The sequence below is a fragment of the Epinephelus lanceolatus genome, chromosome 18 (genome assembly GCF_041903045.1).
Source record: "Epinephelus lanceolatus isolate andai-2023 chromosome 18, ASM4190304v1, whole genome shotgun sequence".
In the NCBI taxonomy this organism is placed as follows: domain Eukaryota; kingdom Metazoa; phylum Chordata; class Actinopteri; order Perciformes; family Serranidae; genus Epinephelus; species Epinephelus lanceolatus.
Genome location: NC_135751.1, coordinates 15,711,610 through 15,730,902, shown reverse-complemented (window position 1 = coordinate 15,730,902; position 19,293 = coordinate 15,711,610). Strand labels below are relative to the sequence as shown.

General features: G+C 41.7%; 1 protein-coding gene across 1 annotated transcript in view; it reads left to right on the top strand.

The window, feature by feature from the left end:
* Positions 1-18,266, top strand: part of lasp1 (LIM and SH3 protein 1) — a 33,472-nt gene extending 15,206 nt beyond the window's left edge. The window contains exons 3-7 of the mRNA XM_033644841.2: positions 566-650; positions 7,870-7,977; positions 16,025-16,103; positions 17,079-17,188; positions 17,882-18,266. Coding sequence (XP_033500732.1) covers positions 566-650; positions 7,870-7,977; positions 16,025-16,103; positions 17,079-17,188; positions 17,882-18,055 — 556 coding nt within the window. The 3' untranslated portion in view covers positions 18,056-18,266. The remainder of the gene's footprint in view (positions 1-565; positions 651-7,869; positions 7,978-16,024; positions 16,104-17,078; positions 17,189-17,881) is intronic.
* The last annotated feature ends 1,027 nt before the right edge of the window (positions 18,267-19,293 follow it).

Sequence of the window (19,293 nt, the reverse complement as noted above, 5' to 3'; positions counted from 1 at the left end):
GCTGAAAGGGGCTGCCCATGACATCATTCACACTCACCCACTGTCTCTTTGACCCTGTTGCTGTGTCTGCGGAGTGCTGTTGCTTCCTGTTATCCCCCATAGGGCTATGCCTGTGTGTGTGTGTGAGTGTATGTGCACAAGTGTGTGCCTGTGTTTTGTAAGCATGGAAAGCTTTTTCCACACCTGCTATGGCTCGCCTCCAAAACTCTGCAACCTTGAGGCTGTCACCCCCCCCCCCACACACACACACACACACACACACACACAGCCCCAGCCTGCACTTCCTCTTTTTCAGACTACCTTGGCTCCCACTGACAGAGCATTGTGTGTTGTACTGACATGCTTTTTGTCTACAGGGGCTCCTAACTCAACCTCAGGACCACCTTGAATGACAAATGCCCCCACTGTGGGGCCACAGACTGCACACTGCTTGAGTTATGCTGTTTTTTCCTCTTAGAGTCTAGGCATGAGCGCCACAGTGGGAGTCTGAGTAAAAGCTGGCATCTGCCTGTGTGTATTTACTGTGTACTGACTTTCTTTGCTGTTTTGTGTGTTTATTTTACAGACACTACCCCAAAACATCGTTCACCGCTGTGGCTGACACTCCAGAGAACCTCCGCCTCAAAAAGCAGAGCAAAATGCAGAGCACGGTAACTCTTTCTCTCTGCTAGTAGCTACCAAACTCCAGCTTTCAACAGAAAAACACGCACAGATTGCACACATTTTGGCATTGTTCCATAGGGTAAGCAATAGAGAGGCATGCTTAATTTGGAAAGCCTGACTTGAGTTAACCGTAAAAATTGATCTGGGCTTGTCTGTTGGCTCACAAAGCCACCTTTCAAATAAAACAATCAGTGTAATTCAAGTTTGTACATACAAGATAACTGCGTGCTCACAGCTTGAGGACAGACCTGAGAAGGCAAGCATGCAATTGACTGCCAGTGGACAAGTAAGAGACTTGAAGAGAAGGCTGATGATCATGTAAGAGTATGATTAATACGATGTCATGGAGACATGACAAAAGTTATTGTCACTGTTCAGCTGTAAGATGAGAGAGTTGGTTTAACCAGTGGGCGGAGCTTAGTCTTAAAGTCAGCCGTTTCCAACATGGCGGCCAGGTCACGAACATTTTCATTTTACAGCTAAACAGTACACTTAAATATATTTCTAAAATAGGCAATGCAGTAACAGAATCTTGATTCCTATTTGATCAGCGCTGCCTAATTTGACAGACTGCAGTTTTCAAGTGCTGACAGACATGATTGACAGCTGCATTAGAGACTCTTCAGCTCTGATTGGTTGTTGTTGCTGCCATGCTGCAGTCTGATTCTAGCGATGCATTAGAGGCAGTAGGAAGAGGAGTAGGGACATGATTTTTTACTCAAACTATCTGTCTCATGTACTTCTGTCAGAATATATTGACAGTTGTACCAAAAATGAGACTGTTATTTTCAGAAAAGTTACCAACTGTGGCTTTAAATTATATTAAAAAGTTGTTTTTTTATATAGATTGGAAATATGAAATAGGATCTTGCTTAACTCTGCTTTGCAACACTTCCCATTTCCTTTTATTGCCAGTTGGAAAGAAGGGCCCTTGTTACGTAAAGAAGCATTGCAGCATAAATGTTTTTAACTGTAGTGGAAAGCCCATTTATCTTTTTAGTTTGATTAAACTGGCCTTTCACTTGAGTTTTGTAATTCTGCCTGAGCTCGCGTTTTAGCTCAGCCTGAAAACTTGCCTGATTAGAACCATGCGTTTTCACTTTCTGACTATGCTTGACCACATTGAACCTTGACCACATTTGAACCTATTTGTGGAAGCTGAACTTCCTGAAAATCACAGATTTAGGTCCTTGACGCTTTGAAATCCGTGTAGATGAAGGTCATCAGAAGTCTTCCATGAGACTGATTGGTTAAATGTAAGGTGGGATTTGCTTTTTGATACACCCAGACTCAAATAAGACACACATTCTATAATAATCCTGCTTAACGAATACTCTAACAGCCCTCTTGTTTCACGCCGCAGCTCTCGGCAGTGTTAATGTGTCTGGCTGTCATTTCTGTGCTTCTTTATGATGGTTGCAAACTGGATAATAGCCTTGTAAATTGTGTGCTGTCATACCATACCATGTTTGCTGTGGTCCAGAACAGATGAACTACTCTTTTCTTTGCATCTCTGTTGCAGTCCTTTTTTTGCAGGGCCACCCCAGTGTACTGACCACATATCCTCCCAAATTATCTCTGCACCTGTTTGTCTTCAAATAGCCCCCGGATTTTGGTCCCCAGTCTGATTTGTAACCACAGAAAACACTACTACGACTCTGTCTCCAGAAGCTAAAATAACAAAGACCCAAATAGAATCTAATATATAAAAAAAAACCCTCATCAGACCAAAATATCCATCTGAACTGGGTCATGTGTTACTGCCTTGATAAAGATGGCTCTGATAGAGAGTCAGAGAGATTTACACTCACCAACCGACTTTTAACAATGTTTTCCCAGGTTGGCTGTCTTTGGTTAAAGAAAGCATAACTAATCACACATGGAGAGGCTATAAAATGTTATTATATATGGTAGCAAACAAGTGGTAGACAGTTGTCAACCCTGGAGCCTGTCATGTGAGGTTTCACTTCTCTTATTCATGCACTGATGTCTGGAGCATGTTCCTTAGTATTTCAGGAACTTGTCTATCAAAGTGATCACTAAAGTAACTACAGACAAACTTCTTGGAAGCTGCATTACACCTTTTAAGGAAAAATTACAGAAACATTCACAGCTCAGAGAAAAGCCTCTTTAAATTCACTCATTTTTAACTTTATTAATCACAAAAAATAACAATAGACGCTGGAGGGAGTGGTATATTAATCTGGGTGACTTTTAACTCCTCAGAAAGAAACTAGGGAAGGATCCGTAGGGAACAGTTGAAGGAGAGGCTTGTTTTCTTAACATGTAGCAGAGGAGAGTGTTTTCTAGAGGGGCTTATCAAAGAAAGTACTTCCCTTGTCTTATCCGAGTGTCAGTGTCAAACACTACGGATGAAACTGGGGTGTGTGTGAGAAGGGGTTTTTGTGGAGTATTGGGGTGGGGTCAGTGGTCATGCGGGGAGGGGGATAACTGAGGGATCGAGAGACAGATGGTGTTTTTCTACATGGATTGTGTATCCAAACAACCCCCACAAACAATCAACCATACACTAAGAGAGACAGTCATTATACTAATGGTTTATCATAGTCACTTGCCTAAGAATGAGATTATTAACATACAAAAGATGTCTGTGTTTGATGGTGAAGGATTTGTGGAGGCATGACTAAAGACTGATGTTCTTTCTCGGTAGTCATAGTGGACAGGAAACTACACTTTCAGAAAAGATACCCAAAGCTTTTAACAGAGGAAGATTGGTCTAAAATGGTTTATGATTAAAAACTTCCCCTTAAAAAGAGAACACAGTTAACAGTAAACAGAGTCCTCTCCTGAGAAGGATTGCTCAAATCTGCTTTTGGGTACAGAAACTGAAGAAAAATGTGCTGATTATGCTGCAAGTTAACCAAACTCCCTTAAAGAAAATGTTGTTTTTAAAGAGCTCCTTCTTAAACTACAGAAAATTTGAGTTTTTTGGGATATTTTAAAATGTTTTTTTTTTTTTTTTTTTTACCCATTTCAAAACTGAATCTAATGCACACTACTCACTAAGGATGGGCATTGTAAGTAGCATCCACATTTGCGTGCTTGCATTCAATTATTATAGAGTAATGTTGGACTCTTGCACCAAAAAGTATAACATAAGAAAAGCAATGTCAGTTGACCAAAAGCAGAAAACAAGTACAGTTTGAAATTCTTTTATTCAACAACAAGGCTCCAGTTAGTCTATTAAATCATAAATTCAAAGTTAACATAAGAAAAATCAGCAAACTTTCTGATGCTGCCGTTACATAGATTAGAGGCAGCACTAAAGGAACGTCTCTAAAGTTCGGAGGTGCTCTTCTCCTGATCACTTCAACAAGCATGAGCTAACACAGCAACAGCTGCTTACATCTAACACCTCACCTCACAACTCACAGCAACACTGAAATGGCTTGAATCTTGTCATTAAACCCGTTAATAACCATTGGGTGACGTTAGCTTTGTGATGCTAACAGTTAGCCTTGTCAATGTATGCCTTGTCTTGTATGTGTGCGTGAGCGACTTCTAGCTCTGAACCAGAACTGGTGTTTTCCAATGATAACGGTACTGAACATTACGCTAATCCTCTTTCTTAGAGCAACTGGGAAATAAAACGTTGAACACACCATCTGTTACACCTCAAACCTCTGCCATCTCTGACAGCCATTGCAAGGCATTGGTTTTTTACCTTTTAACCAAGCATGTTAGCGATTAGCTTGCCTTGCTACATTAACATATTGGTAGATTTAATGTTGCCTGAGTTAGCTTACAGTACACATCTACTCCTTCTAAAAGAGGAGTTATGATTTATTGGGACTCATAAACAGATGTTAACACACTTGGCAAACATTTTACATAGTTCATTATTAATTTAATCCATGTAAAGTAAAGCAACATGATGTTTCCCAGCTAATGCGCCACTCATCTGCCTTGACGACACAGTTTACACATTTTTATAAGGGCTGATTGATTTAAATCGAAGTTCTACTGAGTGAAACATTATGCTGAATTCGGCAGCAAACCTCATTAATGTCAGTGATCTGAAAGAAGTATGGCAAATCAGTAACACATAGTCAGACTAGATGACGGAACACAATTTAAGGTGTGCTGCTGAGTTTATTTTATAATGGGCAGTTTTCCAAAGTAGGTTGACAGTGCAGTCAGACAAGAAAAGACAAAAATAATCTTTTAATGACGAAGAGTGAGAGACCTGCCATTCCCTTGCGCAAATTCTGATTTAAACCTTCTCTGCTCTTTCAGTTTTATTATATTGTATGTCATTCCAAGCATGTGAAAACGCAGTGAATGCATTAGAGTAGGACGTGCAGGAAAATACTGCACAAGTCGTGTCACGTGTTGATTCAGTAAGGCACAGGGCATTAGAGTTTTACAATACAGGATGATCCCGTATTTATATAGTACAGATGGCAACCTATTCCTCTCTGTAGGTAGGCAATGGAAACTGTGCCACTGGTTACAGAAACAGTCTGTTTTTGTTAATGCTGCGTGTGCAACACTGCTGTTGAAGCCCCGTTTTTAGCTTAGTCAGGTTGTTAGTAATGTTTCAAACGCAGACAGTGTAACAGGTATCACAGCTTCACAAGGACATTTAAAAAAATGCTTAAATAAACCAAAGCTGTATTTACTCATTTAAAGTCAAATTACTTTCGGAAAGAACCACCACTGGCGGTTGGCCACCATGATTAGCCACTGGGACTAACCATAGACGGTAATGTGATGGAAGTGGCACCCATAACAGTTTCTATGGTCTAGCTGTCTGGAATAGTGTGGATATATAAATGTAACGTTCCCATGTTTGATTTTGGGCGGCAGTTACTTTATATGTTGAATGAATACTGACATCAAATCACATCCCTACTACTCGCAAGCATGTTTATATTGTAGTTAACTTAGGTATTTTTCAGATGATATTTTGCGAGTGTGTTTGTGTCAGTGTAAGGAAGTTGAAGGTGTTTGTGGAGAACTGTGTCCAACTAACTCCTCACCAACACTGCTGCTGGGTTGCTACGGGAACCCTTATTGCTATGGTAGCAGGGTAGAGGTTTGTCACACCTCATTACAAGACTTTGTGGGGGGAAACAGAAAGAAACAAGACGGAGAGAAGGAGAAATAAAGAAAGTGGAGAGAGCGAATTGGGGAGGAGGAGGAGAGCAATGAGGCGCACATGAGCGAGGAAAAAAAAGGAAGAGACAGGAAGGCACCAACACAAGAGAAAGAGGGAGGAGTGCAGGGTGAAAGAGGAAGAGATAAAAGTAAATCCCCAGAGGAAGGAAAGCTGGAGGAATGCAAATAGAAGCGGAGAAAAGGACCATAATGAGGAAGAGCTGCAGCTCTACGAGACGACTCCGTCGACTGCTGTTGAGGCAGTAAAATATGAATGAATGAAAAAGGAGCACAGTGAGAAGGCAGTGTGGGTGGGGAAAGAAAGCAGAGGCATGATTGGAGGAGGAGAAGAAGCTGTTGCACAGATCAAAAAGACAAAGGAGATAGACTGAGAAATAAAAATAGGGGGAGGATCATACATTGACTGATGGGAGCAGAGCGAGAATTGAAGGACAAAGATGGGCCGAGGCCACATTAATCTTCTTCGTGACTTATCTTTGTGCGCAGGCTTGAGATCCGTGTATAATTTTCCGTGGAATAAGGATCAGACGCACTTTTCACCCAATTTCTCAGTTGACGTCACGCTAGGGGTGACGGACGTATCACACACACACACATTATCTGTGATTCACAGCCATATCATGTCATCATGAGGCGCTGGGAGATAAGAGGAGGGTTGGTCAGCATTCTGTTCAGCAGTGTCAGACAATATGTGGATGTGGGGAGGCGGCAGGGCTTTGTTAGTTGGTAATGCATGCAGTGCATTATTGCACGCTACACAGCGGAGGAAGTTGGTGCAGTCACCATGGAGGCAGGACCAACGGTTTGGTTGGTGTGGGGAGGTGGAATCAAGTGATTTGTCATTGTTTCAAATGTCATAACAAGAGCCGAGGAGATCAGATGGAGAGGAGCCAGCCACGTGTAGCTGTTTCTTTCAAAATAAAAGAAGTACCTGACTTTCCTGTTTCAGGTTTGTAAACCGGCGTATGTGGTTGTGGCTTTGAATACTTGAGAGCAGCCACAGGGCAGCAGCGAGGGAGAAATCCATGCATTGTAATTTTTGATTCTTGTCTGACGCTGCATGGGCTGGACATTTCCTCCTCTGCCCTCAAGGTCAGGATAGGGTGGGTAGGGTAGGTTGGAAAAACACAGACTCGCACATGCAGACACTGTTTGTCATACACTACCTCTCATTATGACCATATATGGTTGTTACCACGTCCTGTATGTAAGGCCTTCACTCCCCAGCAAACAGGAAGTGAACATCACCACAAAAGTTGGGCCAGCCTTACTTTGCTTGCACTCATAATGCACGAACACACATACACACACACACTGCTAATGCTTACTTCAGTCATAGTTTATGCGTAAGACAGTTTTGGTTATTATCTGCTAAGTAGGTATTGGGAATTAAAAGGCCACTACTTAGTTTGTTATATTGTCTTCAAACTTCAGTTTATAGTGAAAAATTCAACTAATACGACTATATGAAAAGGTGATAAAATGTTTATAGTAGCACGTGCTTAATTTAATTAAAAAATGTCAATCCTCGGTTCAGAAAATACTTTAAAAAGGAGAGCTTTTCACTCGAGGTGACATTTCAGCGTTTTCATCTAACAGTGTCAAGCTGTAATAAAGTCAACAATAAAACCATTTTCCCTCCCTGCTGTAAAAGTATTTTTAAGGCCAAATAAAAGCCTTTATCACACCAAATTAAAGTGCAAGACCGATCCCTCTGACAAGCCAAGTACACGGACTTATAAAGTGGACTTTTTACGACAGATACTATAGATGAAGAGCACTACACGACAATAAATAAAAGAAGCAGAAAAATACCAAGACACATCAGTTGTCTTTTGTGATTTTTTTTTCTTTATTAATCTGTATATTTTGAAAGAATCTAGGTCACAGCATGTATAAATAATCATATGCGCAGTATTTGTCGGATTTCCTTGTTGACTCACACAACCACATTGAAACTGGCCGTGCGTTCTCATTTCAGTCAAAATGTGGGCACATATTGTTTGCCTGGCATGTTTCTATCTCCTAGTTTTGTTTCTAACATGCTTCATGTTTGTTCCGCAGGTTTCATACAAGGAGGAATTTGAGAAGAATAGAGGGAAAGGTTTCACTGTGGTCGCAGAGACGCCGGAGCTGGAGAGATTTAAGAAAACGCAGAACCAAATCAGCAATGTAAGTGTAAGCAAGACAGTTACCAAAGACTATCATGTTTCAGACCAACCTGTTCATTCATTGCTTTTAAGTCAGAAATTTCTTTCTAAACACATTATACCTGTCGGGAAATGCTTGTTTTCACCGTTTTTGTGTCCAGGATCTTTATTGGGCCGGCCTAAAGTCATGGCTCGCTGACACACTGGAGTCTTCCTTCATATAACCCCGCCCCTGCTATGTTAAAAGACAATGTTAGAGCACATCAGTGTCGTCTCGTTCATCCCCTTTGAGTGGAGTGTTTGGTACATTCATCAATTTCTCTATGCTCTTTCAGTCTAATAAATACTTCAACAACTGTGTCATAAAAACACAAGCTAAATAGCCATCATGTACATACCTTTCAATTAACTGCTATCAATAGTTGGTTGCTGCACAGCACCTTACATGCCCCTTGTGTCTCAGAGTGGAGAATACAGCTTTTTTTTTTTTTTTTTTTTTTACAAGTTTAAAATCAAATTTTAGAAACTTGGCATTTTTTTCACTCATTCAAATTTGGCTGGATGGTTAATGACACTTTTTTCTGTGGTGTTACAAACACGTAACACATATTTATTTTTCTGTTACCCATGACTTTAAATCATAACAGAAGAGCTCTTGATTTTCAGTATGTTGACTAAACATTTAGAGCTATTCTGGTGTTGTGCTCCCCCTTGAAACCCTGGTGTGAAGCCAGTCTGGTGTGAGTTGATTAGTTTCCCTATATCAATATAATCTCTCTGCCAATATTGAACGGACAGTTTGCTCTGTGGAGGATAATTGGTCTATATGAAGCACAACAGAAAGGGCAGTTTCTTTCCTTGACATTTGCTGATATCACAGCTTCAGGTAGGCCATGCTTATCTGATGCTTAGTTAAAGACTTTGCATAATACTTATGTTGGCTTTGTTTGAAAGACTTAATAAATTTCGCCACCAGAGCTTTTAATCCTTTTCTATATTTCACTTCCTGAGATTGGCGGCACCTTCTCAAACGCAGGCCTTAGGGCCCTGACACACCAAGCTGACGGTCAGCCACTGGTCAATGTCAGGCCTTCTATGAGCGTCTGTTGCCCTAGTTTTTCGGTGTGTCATGCACTACTGGCAGAAGTCGGCCCTTGCCAGCTTTTTTTTTTTTTTTTTTTTTCCCCCCCCGGACGATTCAGTGTGTTAAATTGATGTCGTAGCAGGTGGAGTATGGAGGTATTTTTGTGTCTTTTTGTTGCAATCATATAAAACTGTTTATTGAGAGCATATTTCTTGAACTGCAATCAAAAATCAAATTTGTAAGTAAAAACGTGTTATCATTTTGCTTATAAATCAGTACTCTTTGCTTGTAAGTTAAAGTTTTGCTTGCAAGTTCAACTGTACTTAATGGGCGGGGCCTACGCTGATGGATGAGAGAAGAGTTTTTTATTGGTGGGTTTGACGTGGCCACATACAGAGCGGGCTACACCCACGATTCCCTCTCTCCCACTGTAAACGCTCGACAGTCGACATTACTGCTACACCCCGGGGCATCAACTGTACTGAATAGTTCTGCCATGGCTAAACAAAAGCAATCTACATGCACCAGTTCAAATAAAACATTCTTGCTATTATTAGGCCTAGTCCACACGGACCCGTGTATTTCTGAAACCGTGTATTATTCTATGTGATTTGGCTGTTTGGCCACACGCAACCGCACTTTTGGGCCCCCGAAACCGCGTTTCTTTGAAACCAGAGTCCAGGGTGAAGTTTTTGGAAGACTCCGGTGCCAGCGATTGCGTGTAGATAGGATAAATGCAGTATTTTATTACCTGTCTCCATTGTTTTACGTCAGAGCGACGGTAAATAGGTCTTTTCTAAAAGTTTACTAACTACTAAAATCCCACATCCTGTGTTAAATACAATGTATCTTAACTTTATTTACAACGAAGCTTGATTCTGCACTCTGCACTTATGCCCGTATGTGAATGTTTACTGTTGCTATGGCAGCAAGTGACAGCTGACGTTATCGTCAGTTAGCTTAGCTCAATCATACAACAATAACAACAATAACCCATAAAATTATAATTCAAGATATTTAAACAAAATCAACAACAGCTACCAACAGTTACAGTCCTTATAGCCTTAGCTAATGTGTTGTCACAGGTTAGATTGTCAAAATTAAAGTAATAACAGCTTAAATCCCTGAGGAACTACGCTAGCATTAGTGACGGGTGCATCCACTCGTATGCAGTTACCTTACGTTACAGTTCCCTCAAACTATATCACGAAGCACAATACAAACTATATAAACAAGTTATCTATTAAGGGTACACTACTGATAAAATCTGAAGGTACAGCATAATAAATTGATGACTGACACATGTCACCGCAGCAATGGCGCCTCCGCAAGATGGCAGCATACACAAATCGCTCGCTGAATTCGTCTATATGTCACACAAACTTTATTTGTGAGCTATCTGCTGTCTTTGGACGGCATATCCAGCTGCTCGACCTAACGACCAACGAAGGAGGCGGCTCCTGTTGCTAGCTACCCCAACTACACTACCACGAAAGCAGCGACGGGCCTGCCAATGGAGGTTCTGGATCCGGGTCGGACCTCCGTTGGCAGGCTCGTCGCTGCTTTCGTGGTAGTGTAGTTGGTTGTTCAGGCGCCTCTGCTGTTGAATTAGGTTGCACTATTTTTGTGGATCAGGTTGTTTTTATTTTCCACATGTCCCTATTCCGGTATTGATTCTGACTTCTGATTGGTTAAAATGGCCAAGTTACATCGCCACCTACTGCTTTGGCATGTGTATTACATCACTTGGTAGTGGATTTTGCGGTTTCGTGTGGATATCATATTTTTTTATCACACCACTCGTGTGGACGATTTTTTTTTGGGAGCCAGAAAAACTTCAGTTTCAGAATTGATTTTCGCCACAGCTCTCGCACTGAATTCCCCGTGAACTTCAGAACTCCCATGTTGCTTTGCAAGCGTACTCGGCTGATGAGTAGAATTTAAGAAACAGGCTAAATGACATGATGTTGCACACTCTTGTACAGTAGGTGGCGGTATGCACCTTTAAATTGTTTGCAATCCGCCAACCGAGAGAAGAAGAAAAAAAAAAATGCTTTGCAAGCTGTCATTCCAATTGAGGCTGGCCAATAGAGATGTGTCTTACAGCTTTCAGTTTAGGCTCCGCCCACCAGGTTCAACTTTTTACTCGCAAAACTTTTTGACTTGCAAACGAAAAAAAAATGACTCGCAAACAAAACTTTAAGATTTGCAAACAAAACTTTAGGATTTGCAAACAAAACTTTGGGATTTTTTAATCAATCATTTTTTACTTGCAATAAAACATTTTTTGATTGCAATAATTGATACTTTTGCTCTCAAATCTTTTTTTGATTGCAAAACCTACTCTGTATGATTGAAAAATAAAGAAACAAATGTAGCTCCATAGTGGAGCCTGTGGGTGAGTAAAATCACTCTGATTGGCGGTTGAACTCAGTTTACAGGAAGAGAAACTGAGGTGAGGAAAGCAAACAAATGGCTAAAGTCAAGAGGGTCAACAAAGTTGTCACATGAAGTAAGATTATTTTTTAGCCACTGAGCTCTCCAGCAGAAAGTTTGTCATTGTTTGTGTTATTAGGGTTATTATTGTAACTATTGTATTCTTCTTCTTTCTTCTTTCTCCTTTCTTCTTCCGAGGAAATCATACTTCCCATGGGTGAAAACTCACCAAACTTTGCACAAAGGTCCAGTCTCATGCCAGATATCCTCAGCTGTAAACTCAAGCCAATAGTCCTGATGGTGGCGCTACAGCAAGCGTCTAAAGTTCAAAACTTTGAAAATTCATAACAAATCAACCATACGTGCTACAACTTCACAACTATAATCAAACTGTAGCCCCAATACTGAAGAAACTTTTGTACATTTAAACCTATTAAAAATTATTAAGTTCATCAGTTTTTTTCAAAAACTGTAAAACTTCTTAAACCTATCTCCTCCCACAATTTTTGCTCAATTGACACCAAACTTGCTACAGAGCATTTTCAGACTGTCCTACAAAAACTATGTTTCTCAGATTTTTGATTGATCAAAAATTGAGCCTACAGTGCATCAAAATGTTCGACTGTAAACAGTACTGTAAACATATACATGCAAATTCTTGCTAAATAAGTCTTCAATGTTCATGAAAAAAATGACAAAATTCTAGAGTCATGGTAGATGATGTGTGGCAAATTTCAGAATTTTATCTCAAAAACTGAATTTTTGACAGCATTTTGAATTTTGCTCTAATGTGAACAGTTGGAGTCAATGTAAAAATGGCAATTTTAAACATTAGTTTTTCACTTATGGAGCAAATCAATCATTGTTACAAACAAATTACCAACATCTCCATGCTGTCTAGATGCAATATGTGTATTTTCAGATTTTTGTCTTAATAACTGAATTTTTTACAGTGGTTTCAAATCTGCCTTTCCATGCTGCTTCCTACACAACAGTGAATGGCTTACTCAGTTTGTGAAGCCACTGTTGAGTTGCTGCTTGCCAATTAGCTCAGAGCGGTAGATGACCGTCTTAGGTTCCAGAGGTTGCAGGTTTGAGCCTCAACTGGTGCAGAATCCACATTGTAATGTAATCATGTTCTTGTGCTCCAGCTTATTGCTTAAAATTGCCTGAGCGTGACTGATCACTGTGCAGCATCTTCAAGTCTTTTTTCTGCTAGAAAATCTGCCTTCATGAAAATAAACCAAACTTTGCACAAAGGTCCAGTGTCAATACTTCAGTGTGAAACCATCTGAGGCTTCTCACTTTGCACATAGCTCAACTAGTTAAACATCAGTTTTTCACTTATGGTGCAAATCAATCATTGTTAAAATAAATTACCAACATCTCCATGCTGTCTAGATGCAATATGTGTATTTGAAGATTTTTGTTTCCATAACTGAATTTTTTACAGTGGTTTGAAATCTGCTCTTCCATGCATGGATGGCTGCTAAACCTGCACGTCTGGCTTAGTCAATTTGTGAAGCTACACATGAATTGTGACTGACTAATTAGCTCAGTGAGATAGAAATTGATCCTTAGTCTCAGAGGTTGTGAGTTCAAGCCTCAGCTGATGCAAAAGCTTCTGTTGCTAAATTCCTAAATGTCTTCCAATTCTTTTGCTTGTTGCTCAGAATTGCCTAAAAATGCCCGGACCCGACCCATCGCTGCGCAGCAGCTATAATTGTTAAATATTTGTTCTTTCAGCATCAGGTTGTGTTGGTATTGGGGTAACTGACTAACTCATGTCTTAAATCTGTCTTGTCGACCTTCCAGATTTCCTTTTTGATTGACGAATACAGGGTGGCGTTCAGCCCCGACAAAACGTTTATTTAAACAGAAACAGTGGTGTGTTTCACCACCGTGTTTTGTTAAGCAGTCGCACTACCTTTTAATATGGTAGGTTTAATTCAATTCAATTCAAAGGGGCTTTATTAGCAAGGGAAACACGTTTACATTGTCAAACTAAGTGTAAATTATAACTTACAATAAGTAAAGATATACTAGATATACTTGTGATTGTGTAACACCTCTGGTACACCCACCAAACAAGACAAAACATACCTCAGAGCCCTTTGCACACATGTCGTTCAATCCGGAAACTGTAGCAAAATGGCGCACACTGTTTTGAGATTCAACGTGCCCCAGACTAACTGGTGGTATTATGTGCCTCAGGAGTGAGTCCTAAAATCCAGATATGAGTTAGCAGTTTGCCACTCCCGGGTCCCTTGTCTCGAAGTCGGAGGGTTTTGTGAATGGGTCTTAAGTGGGATGCCTGAAATAAGTTCTGCGGTTACACAAGCTTAAATGATTTTTCTGTTTTGTTCTATGACATAAAAAAATACGTCAGTAAATACCCCACTTGTGAATTTTGAAGCCTTCAGGGGTCTTAAAAAGGATGGTTACTACCGAGTGGCTAAAGAAAACTGTCATCTCTGGAGCACTCTTTGCAAAGTTATTCCCTCCCACGCAGATGCAGAATGTATGTGCCAGTTGGTCGTTGGCTGCGGTCTTTGCTTTGTATTCAAATGCAACTTTTTAGCCAAGACACAGGCGACAAGAGGCGACACAACAGTCAGCCTTCTTCGACACTCGTTCTTTGATGTTGGTTTGGTGTGTCGGGCCTGAGATCTTCACCAAATTAACATCTCAAGTCTTATAATATTTTGCATGTTGTTTGTTCATCTTTCATCCTCCTACTTAGTCACTCACTGACATCAGTAAATGTCAGGCTTCCTCTGCTCACACCGCTCCTCATTTATAGCAATTGAATACTCCTCAAATCACTCTCCACATGGACGATTCTCCTCCACTCTGCCCTCCTCTCTCCCTCAGCTCCCTTTATTGATTTGCCATTTCTCAGTAAATACGGCACAGCCTTATAGAAAGCGATGCAGTGATTACCTTGTTTCCCTGGACTACTTAAGTCAGCTGGAAAAGCCTTTTTTATTCATGTGAAACACACTCAGACACAAAACATACGTCATTACACACAACCCGCTCTGCACTGGCCTTGCTAATGACATAATTAGTGTGGTGGGTGATGGGTAATCACTGCTTTCATGTGGCAAAAGATCTCGCATGTCTAAGATCGAGCAAATTTGCAAGATAGAGAAAGATACACACATTTATTACCTAGGCTATATTTATGGGTGCACACACACAGGCCACATCAAGATGAGAAGAAGTGCATTATGGCGAGAGGGATTTGAGCGCATCCTGAAGCGTTTTCGTCAGAACTGATAAACAAAACATCTGCTTGCAATTAGTGCATCATTCACAGCCAAACGTAAGGGAGCAACTCCAGATGAATTCTACATCTTTTTCTCTTTTTCCCAGAATGTCAGTAATGTGAAGGTCTTCACTTTTACTTGTCCTGACTCGTCCATCATTCTTGTTATCTGTTACCCTTTGTCATGAGTCTTCTTCCATTTCCTGTCAGCGTCTTCATGTCAAGTAGCAAAGGTTGATTGAGAAGTACAAAGTATAGGAGGTTTAGTTCAGCAGCATCCTGGACAATTCCTGTAAATACACAGACACACACACACCATCTGTTCGACCTGCCCCTTCAAAACAAACCAAAATAATCTCCCTCACACACTCTCACTTAGCATATTGCACTTGAGAACAGTCGCTATGTTCTCTCAGTCACTCGCCTCACTGTCCTTGCACAAACACTCCCGTCATCCCATTCAGTCTGTGAACACACTCCTCGCTAACGCCGCCAGCACAGTGGGCTCTTTGAGCGCGGCTGTAAGCGAGGATAGAATCAGGGTTGTAAATCTTGACCGAGGCACTGTGAGTCAGTCTGTTATCAGCCTGGTAATAAGGGGGACGGGTTATTTAGTGCAGTCATAGAGCAGTCACTCAGTTTCAGTTTCATCAGTGTGGCCCTGTTTCATGTTGTAACACTGAATGCTGCCTTTGTCACGCTGGCCAGAGCGGCTGGAGGTCGATCATGAACTCTTAGTACCTGAAATTCTAGTGCGGGTGCTCCTTTTACTTACTTTAGAATTTAGATTGAAAAGGAAAATGTTCAATTACACTGGGAGAGTAGTAATATCCATAATTTTATCTGTGCTTAGTCATATGACCCCCCTTCCTCCACCTCTCAGCGTTTCCACTTGACTCTAGCTGGCTCATTCTCACCCCAAGCGTTCAAGCTTCGAGTTGGTTCCCTTTTTTTCACATCACCTGCTCTTCCTCATGTGTCAGCAAGGGTTGCTATGCAACTCTGAGCTCGCACTACTTCCGGCCGCCGAGATGTCATTTCCTCTCAGCGTCAAGCTGCCTTCCCGAGGCTTCGCTTGCATGTAGGACGCCCCACCTATCGCCACAAACACAGGGGTGCTGGAGAGCGAGTGGGAGACCTCTGGTGGATAGAAAGCTGAACTACACCGTGTGACAGCTTCCTAAAAAGACGACCACACCTGTAGATTTGAAGCTCTTGTGTGAAGATGCATGCATTCTCCATCTTTAGCTGTGACTTTAAAGAGTTTGTCTCTTGCAGATATCATACCATGAGGACTTTGAGAAGAGGAAGATGGGAAGAGAGGTCCCACATCAGCAGCCGAGCATCCCCAGCCCAGGTATTCTTCCTAACATACACCCAAGCTTGGCAGTGTTTTACTGATCACTCAGTCCACAGTTCTAGACTCAGCAATAGTAGTGATAGTCATTTAAGCAGTAGAACAACAGCAGGTAGGAGAAGAGGATAGTTTACAGAAAACTGTCCTCACAATAAAACCAAAATTTTCTGTATAGCTAGATTTAGCTTTTGTGTGATCTGGGTGAACTTCAATCCAATATATAAGCAATGTATGGTTCTCTGTAAAAAGTACACCAGCAATCTACACTTTTCTTGAAGCCTCTTGCCTTGTCTGTGCCTGGCTTTATCCCTGCTACAGGCTGTATGAGTTCAACAGGCTGGGTATTGCCTCAGCACACCACTCAGGGATCTTTGTTGTAACTTGTCCATCGTCCTCCTCTGCACTCAACACTTCAGCTATTAATAGTTGCATTGCTGTAGACATTGCTGTGTTTAAAAATCATGTCAGACAAGCTGTTCCAATAATTTATAATGTGACTTGATATGGTTAAATTCATCAACTTCACTAAGGCTTCACTAAGATTGCTTGCTGAAGCTTCAAAAATGAGCAACTTTTAAGTCATAAATATGAACAATATTATGTCAGAAAGTTACTGGACGCATTAGGAGGTCGGTGGAAAAGTTACAGCTAAGTATTTAAATGTTCCTGCTGTTTGCACCAAGACACAGAGAGGCATTGTTTAGTAGATTGTGCAACAAGGAAATCAAGACCTACTGGATGCGTGTCTTGGCTTGCGATGTTTCTTGAATTCCTCACTCTCTCAAAGTCAGTGCAGATATCAGGACGAGAATAAACACATGCATGTGCTTTATATGGATCGAAATCAAAATAAAGTCTCCCCAAAACAATCACAGTTCAGTTCTCAATAAGTCGGACACAGAGTAGCAACAGCTCAGCCCAGCTCATTCATCTCCCTTTCACTTTTCTTTCTTTCTTTTTTTTTTTTTCAACCAGCGGCTTACCAGCAGCCTGGAGCAGCCTCTCAGAACTTCCACTATGAGCCGACTCCTGAACCAGTGCAACCCGTGCAACCAGTGGCCGCTGCCCCGCCTCCCAGTGCTGGGGTAGGTCCTCCATTTTCCCCCACTTCCCTCAAACCTTTGCACACTGAGTCCAATTTGTTTTATTGTTCTTGTTGTTGCGAAAATTTGCAATAGAAGACAAAATGTAAAGACACATTTGCTCCTTGCTTCTCTCCCCCGGAGGTACCTCCCTGGCTGTTGCCACTCATGGTCACTCTCTCTCTGTCTGTGTGGTCCTCACCCTTTATTTCATCCTCCTCCTCGTCATCATCACCCTCCTAAATATCACTGTCTGACCTGTTGGAAGTGAGCTATCTGAGTTATGTGCACGCCATTCCTCTGTCTGATTGAGGATATGTCCCACAGGTTACACCACATTTTCTTCAGTGCTTCTTGGTCAAACTGTTCTCTAAAGCTTTTTAACAAATGCAAAAATAGCAATGAAAATTTAACCCTTTCATGAAAACCTACATCGACACGTTTCGTAGTCTGTGTGTAAGCGTGATTAATACAATTTCGGACAAAAATACGGACTTAGTGTTCAAAGGCCTTTAGACAGTAAGTGAGCCACATTTTATCACTGTAGTTAGTTCTTTAGCAGACACGTGTTGTGCATTTTTGAAATCAAAAAGTACACACTAATAGATGATTTCCCGCTGCAGCTCCTTTCTAGCAGACCATACGTGGTGGCGGCTGTCGTCAAGAACTAACTGAGCTTCTTGTTGTTGTCCACAGAAGCGGTACAGGGCAGTGTACGACTACTCTGCTGCCGATGAGGACGAGGTGTCCTTCGTGGACGGAGATGTCATCATAGACGTGCAGCAGATCGACGAGGGCTGGATGTACGGCCGCGTGCAGCGTACTGGCCAGCAGGGCATGCTGCCTGCCAACTACGTGGAGGCCATCTGAGCGAGAGGAAAAGAAAAAGGAGGAGAGAAAAAAGGAGGAGGTAGAGAAAGGGAGGGAAGAAAGGAAAGGAAAAGCCCAGTGCCATCTCATCTTAACGCCGCTTTCTCTTGATTTTACTCTTGTTCCTTAATCTGTCCTGTGAGACCCTGAACGCCCCCGCCCCCACCCTCTTCTGCATCCCTGCTCTGCTCTCACTGTTCAACCACAGATACCCTCTACCTGTCTGTCTGTCTGTCTTTCTCTGTCTTTCTCTGTCTCTCTGTCTGTCTGCCTGCCTCTTTGTCTGCCTGTCCGTGCTGATGTCTGTCTCTATTTGGATGGTTCGTCATCCTCTTTATCTTTTCCCCAACCTGGCTCCACTCTCAAAGTGCTGTCACAAGTGGAAAAATGAAAGTCTTAGAAGATAAACTCACAGTTCATCGCAGTATGTCAGGGGTCATGCCGTGTCACATAGCTTCATCCTAGCTATAGCACTTAACAGTCCTAGCACAACATCATGCAAAAATAAGGAAGGGAAAAAAAAAATGTAAAAAGCCCTTCTTCCCCCCCCCCGAGTCAGTCACCACAGCTGCAGACATTGTTCTGCGGAGAAAATAAGTTTCAAGTGTGGGCGGGTGTGGCATTTTCATAGGCCTGTTTGTGTTTTTTTTTTCCCTTTCTTTAATTTTGCAGCGTGAACTTGGCCAGACTGGAAACACAGTGTAGAATCTCAGTCTATCAGAACTAAGCTTGAATATTTTTGACTTGTGTACATTCCTTTAACCTCTAACCCTGCTGCACCAATCAGCCAGTTATCAGTCTTAACAGAGAGGTTTTTAATATATGTATAGATTGACACACATCTCGCCATGGTGCGCTCGAGAAGGCGCCCTCGTGTTCAGCACTGCATCGTGGGTATTGTGAAACTGGAATTGTAGCCTAACTGAAGAGCACCTCCTGTCGTTGCCTTCCTCAGGCGTGTCGGATACAGGAGGGATCAGGGATAAGTTAGGGGACATTATCAGTCCATCTCTTGCAGCCACGCTGAACGCGTCACCTCAGTGGGTGTGGGTGTGCAGTGCGTACACCCTCGATCCTGTTTCTTGCAGCCTGAATGCCTTCAGTCCTGAGAGAATCACAGAGTTATGGTGATCAAGGTTCAACTGTTTTGGAGAAAGGAGATGGGAACAGATCAAGTCCTTGCCCCCCTTTTTGCTACAAAATCACCAACAAAGAATACACATTTCATAAAAGAGAAG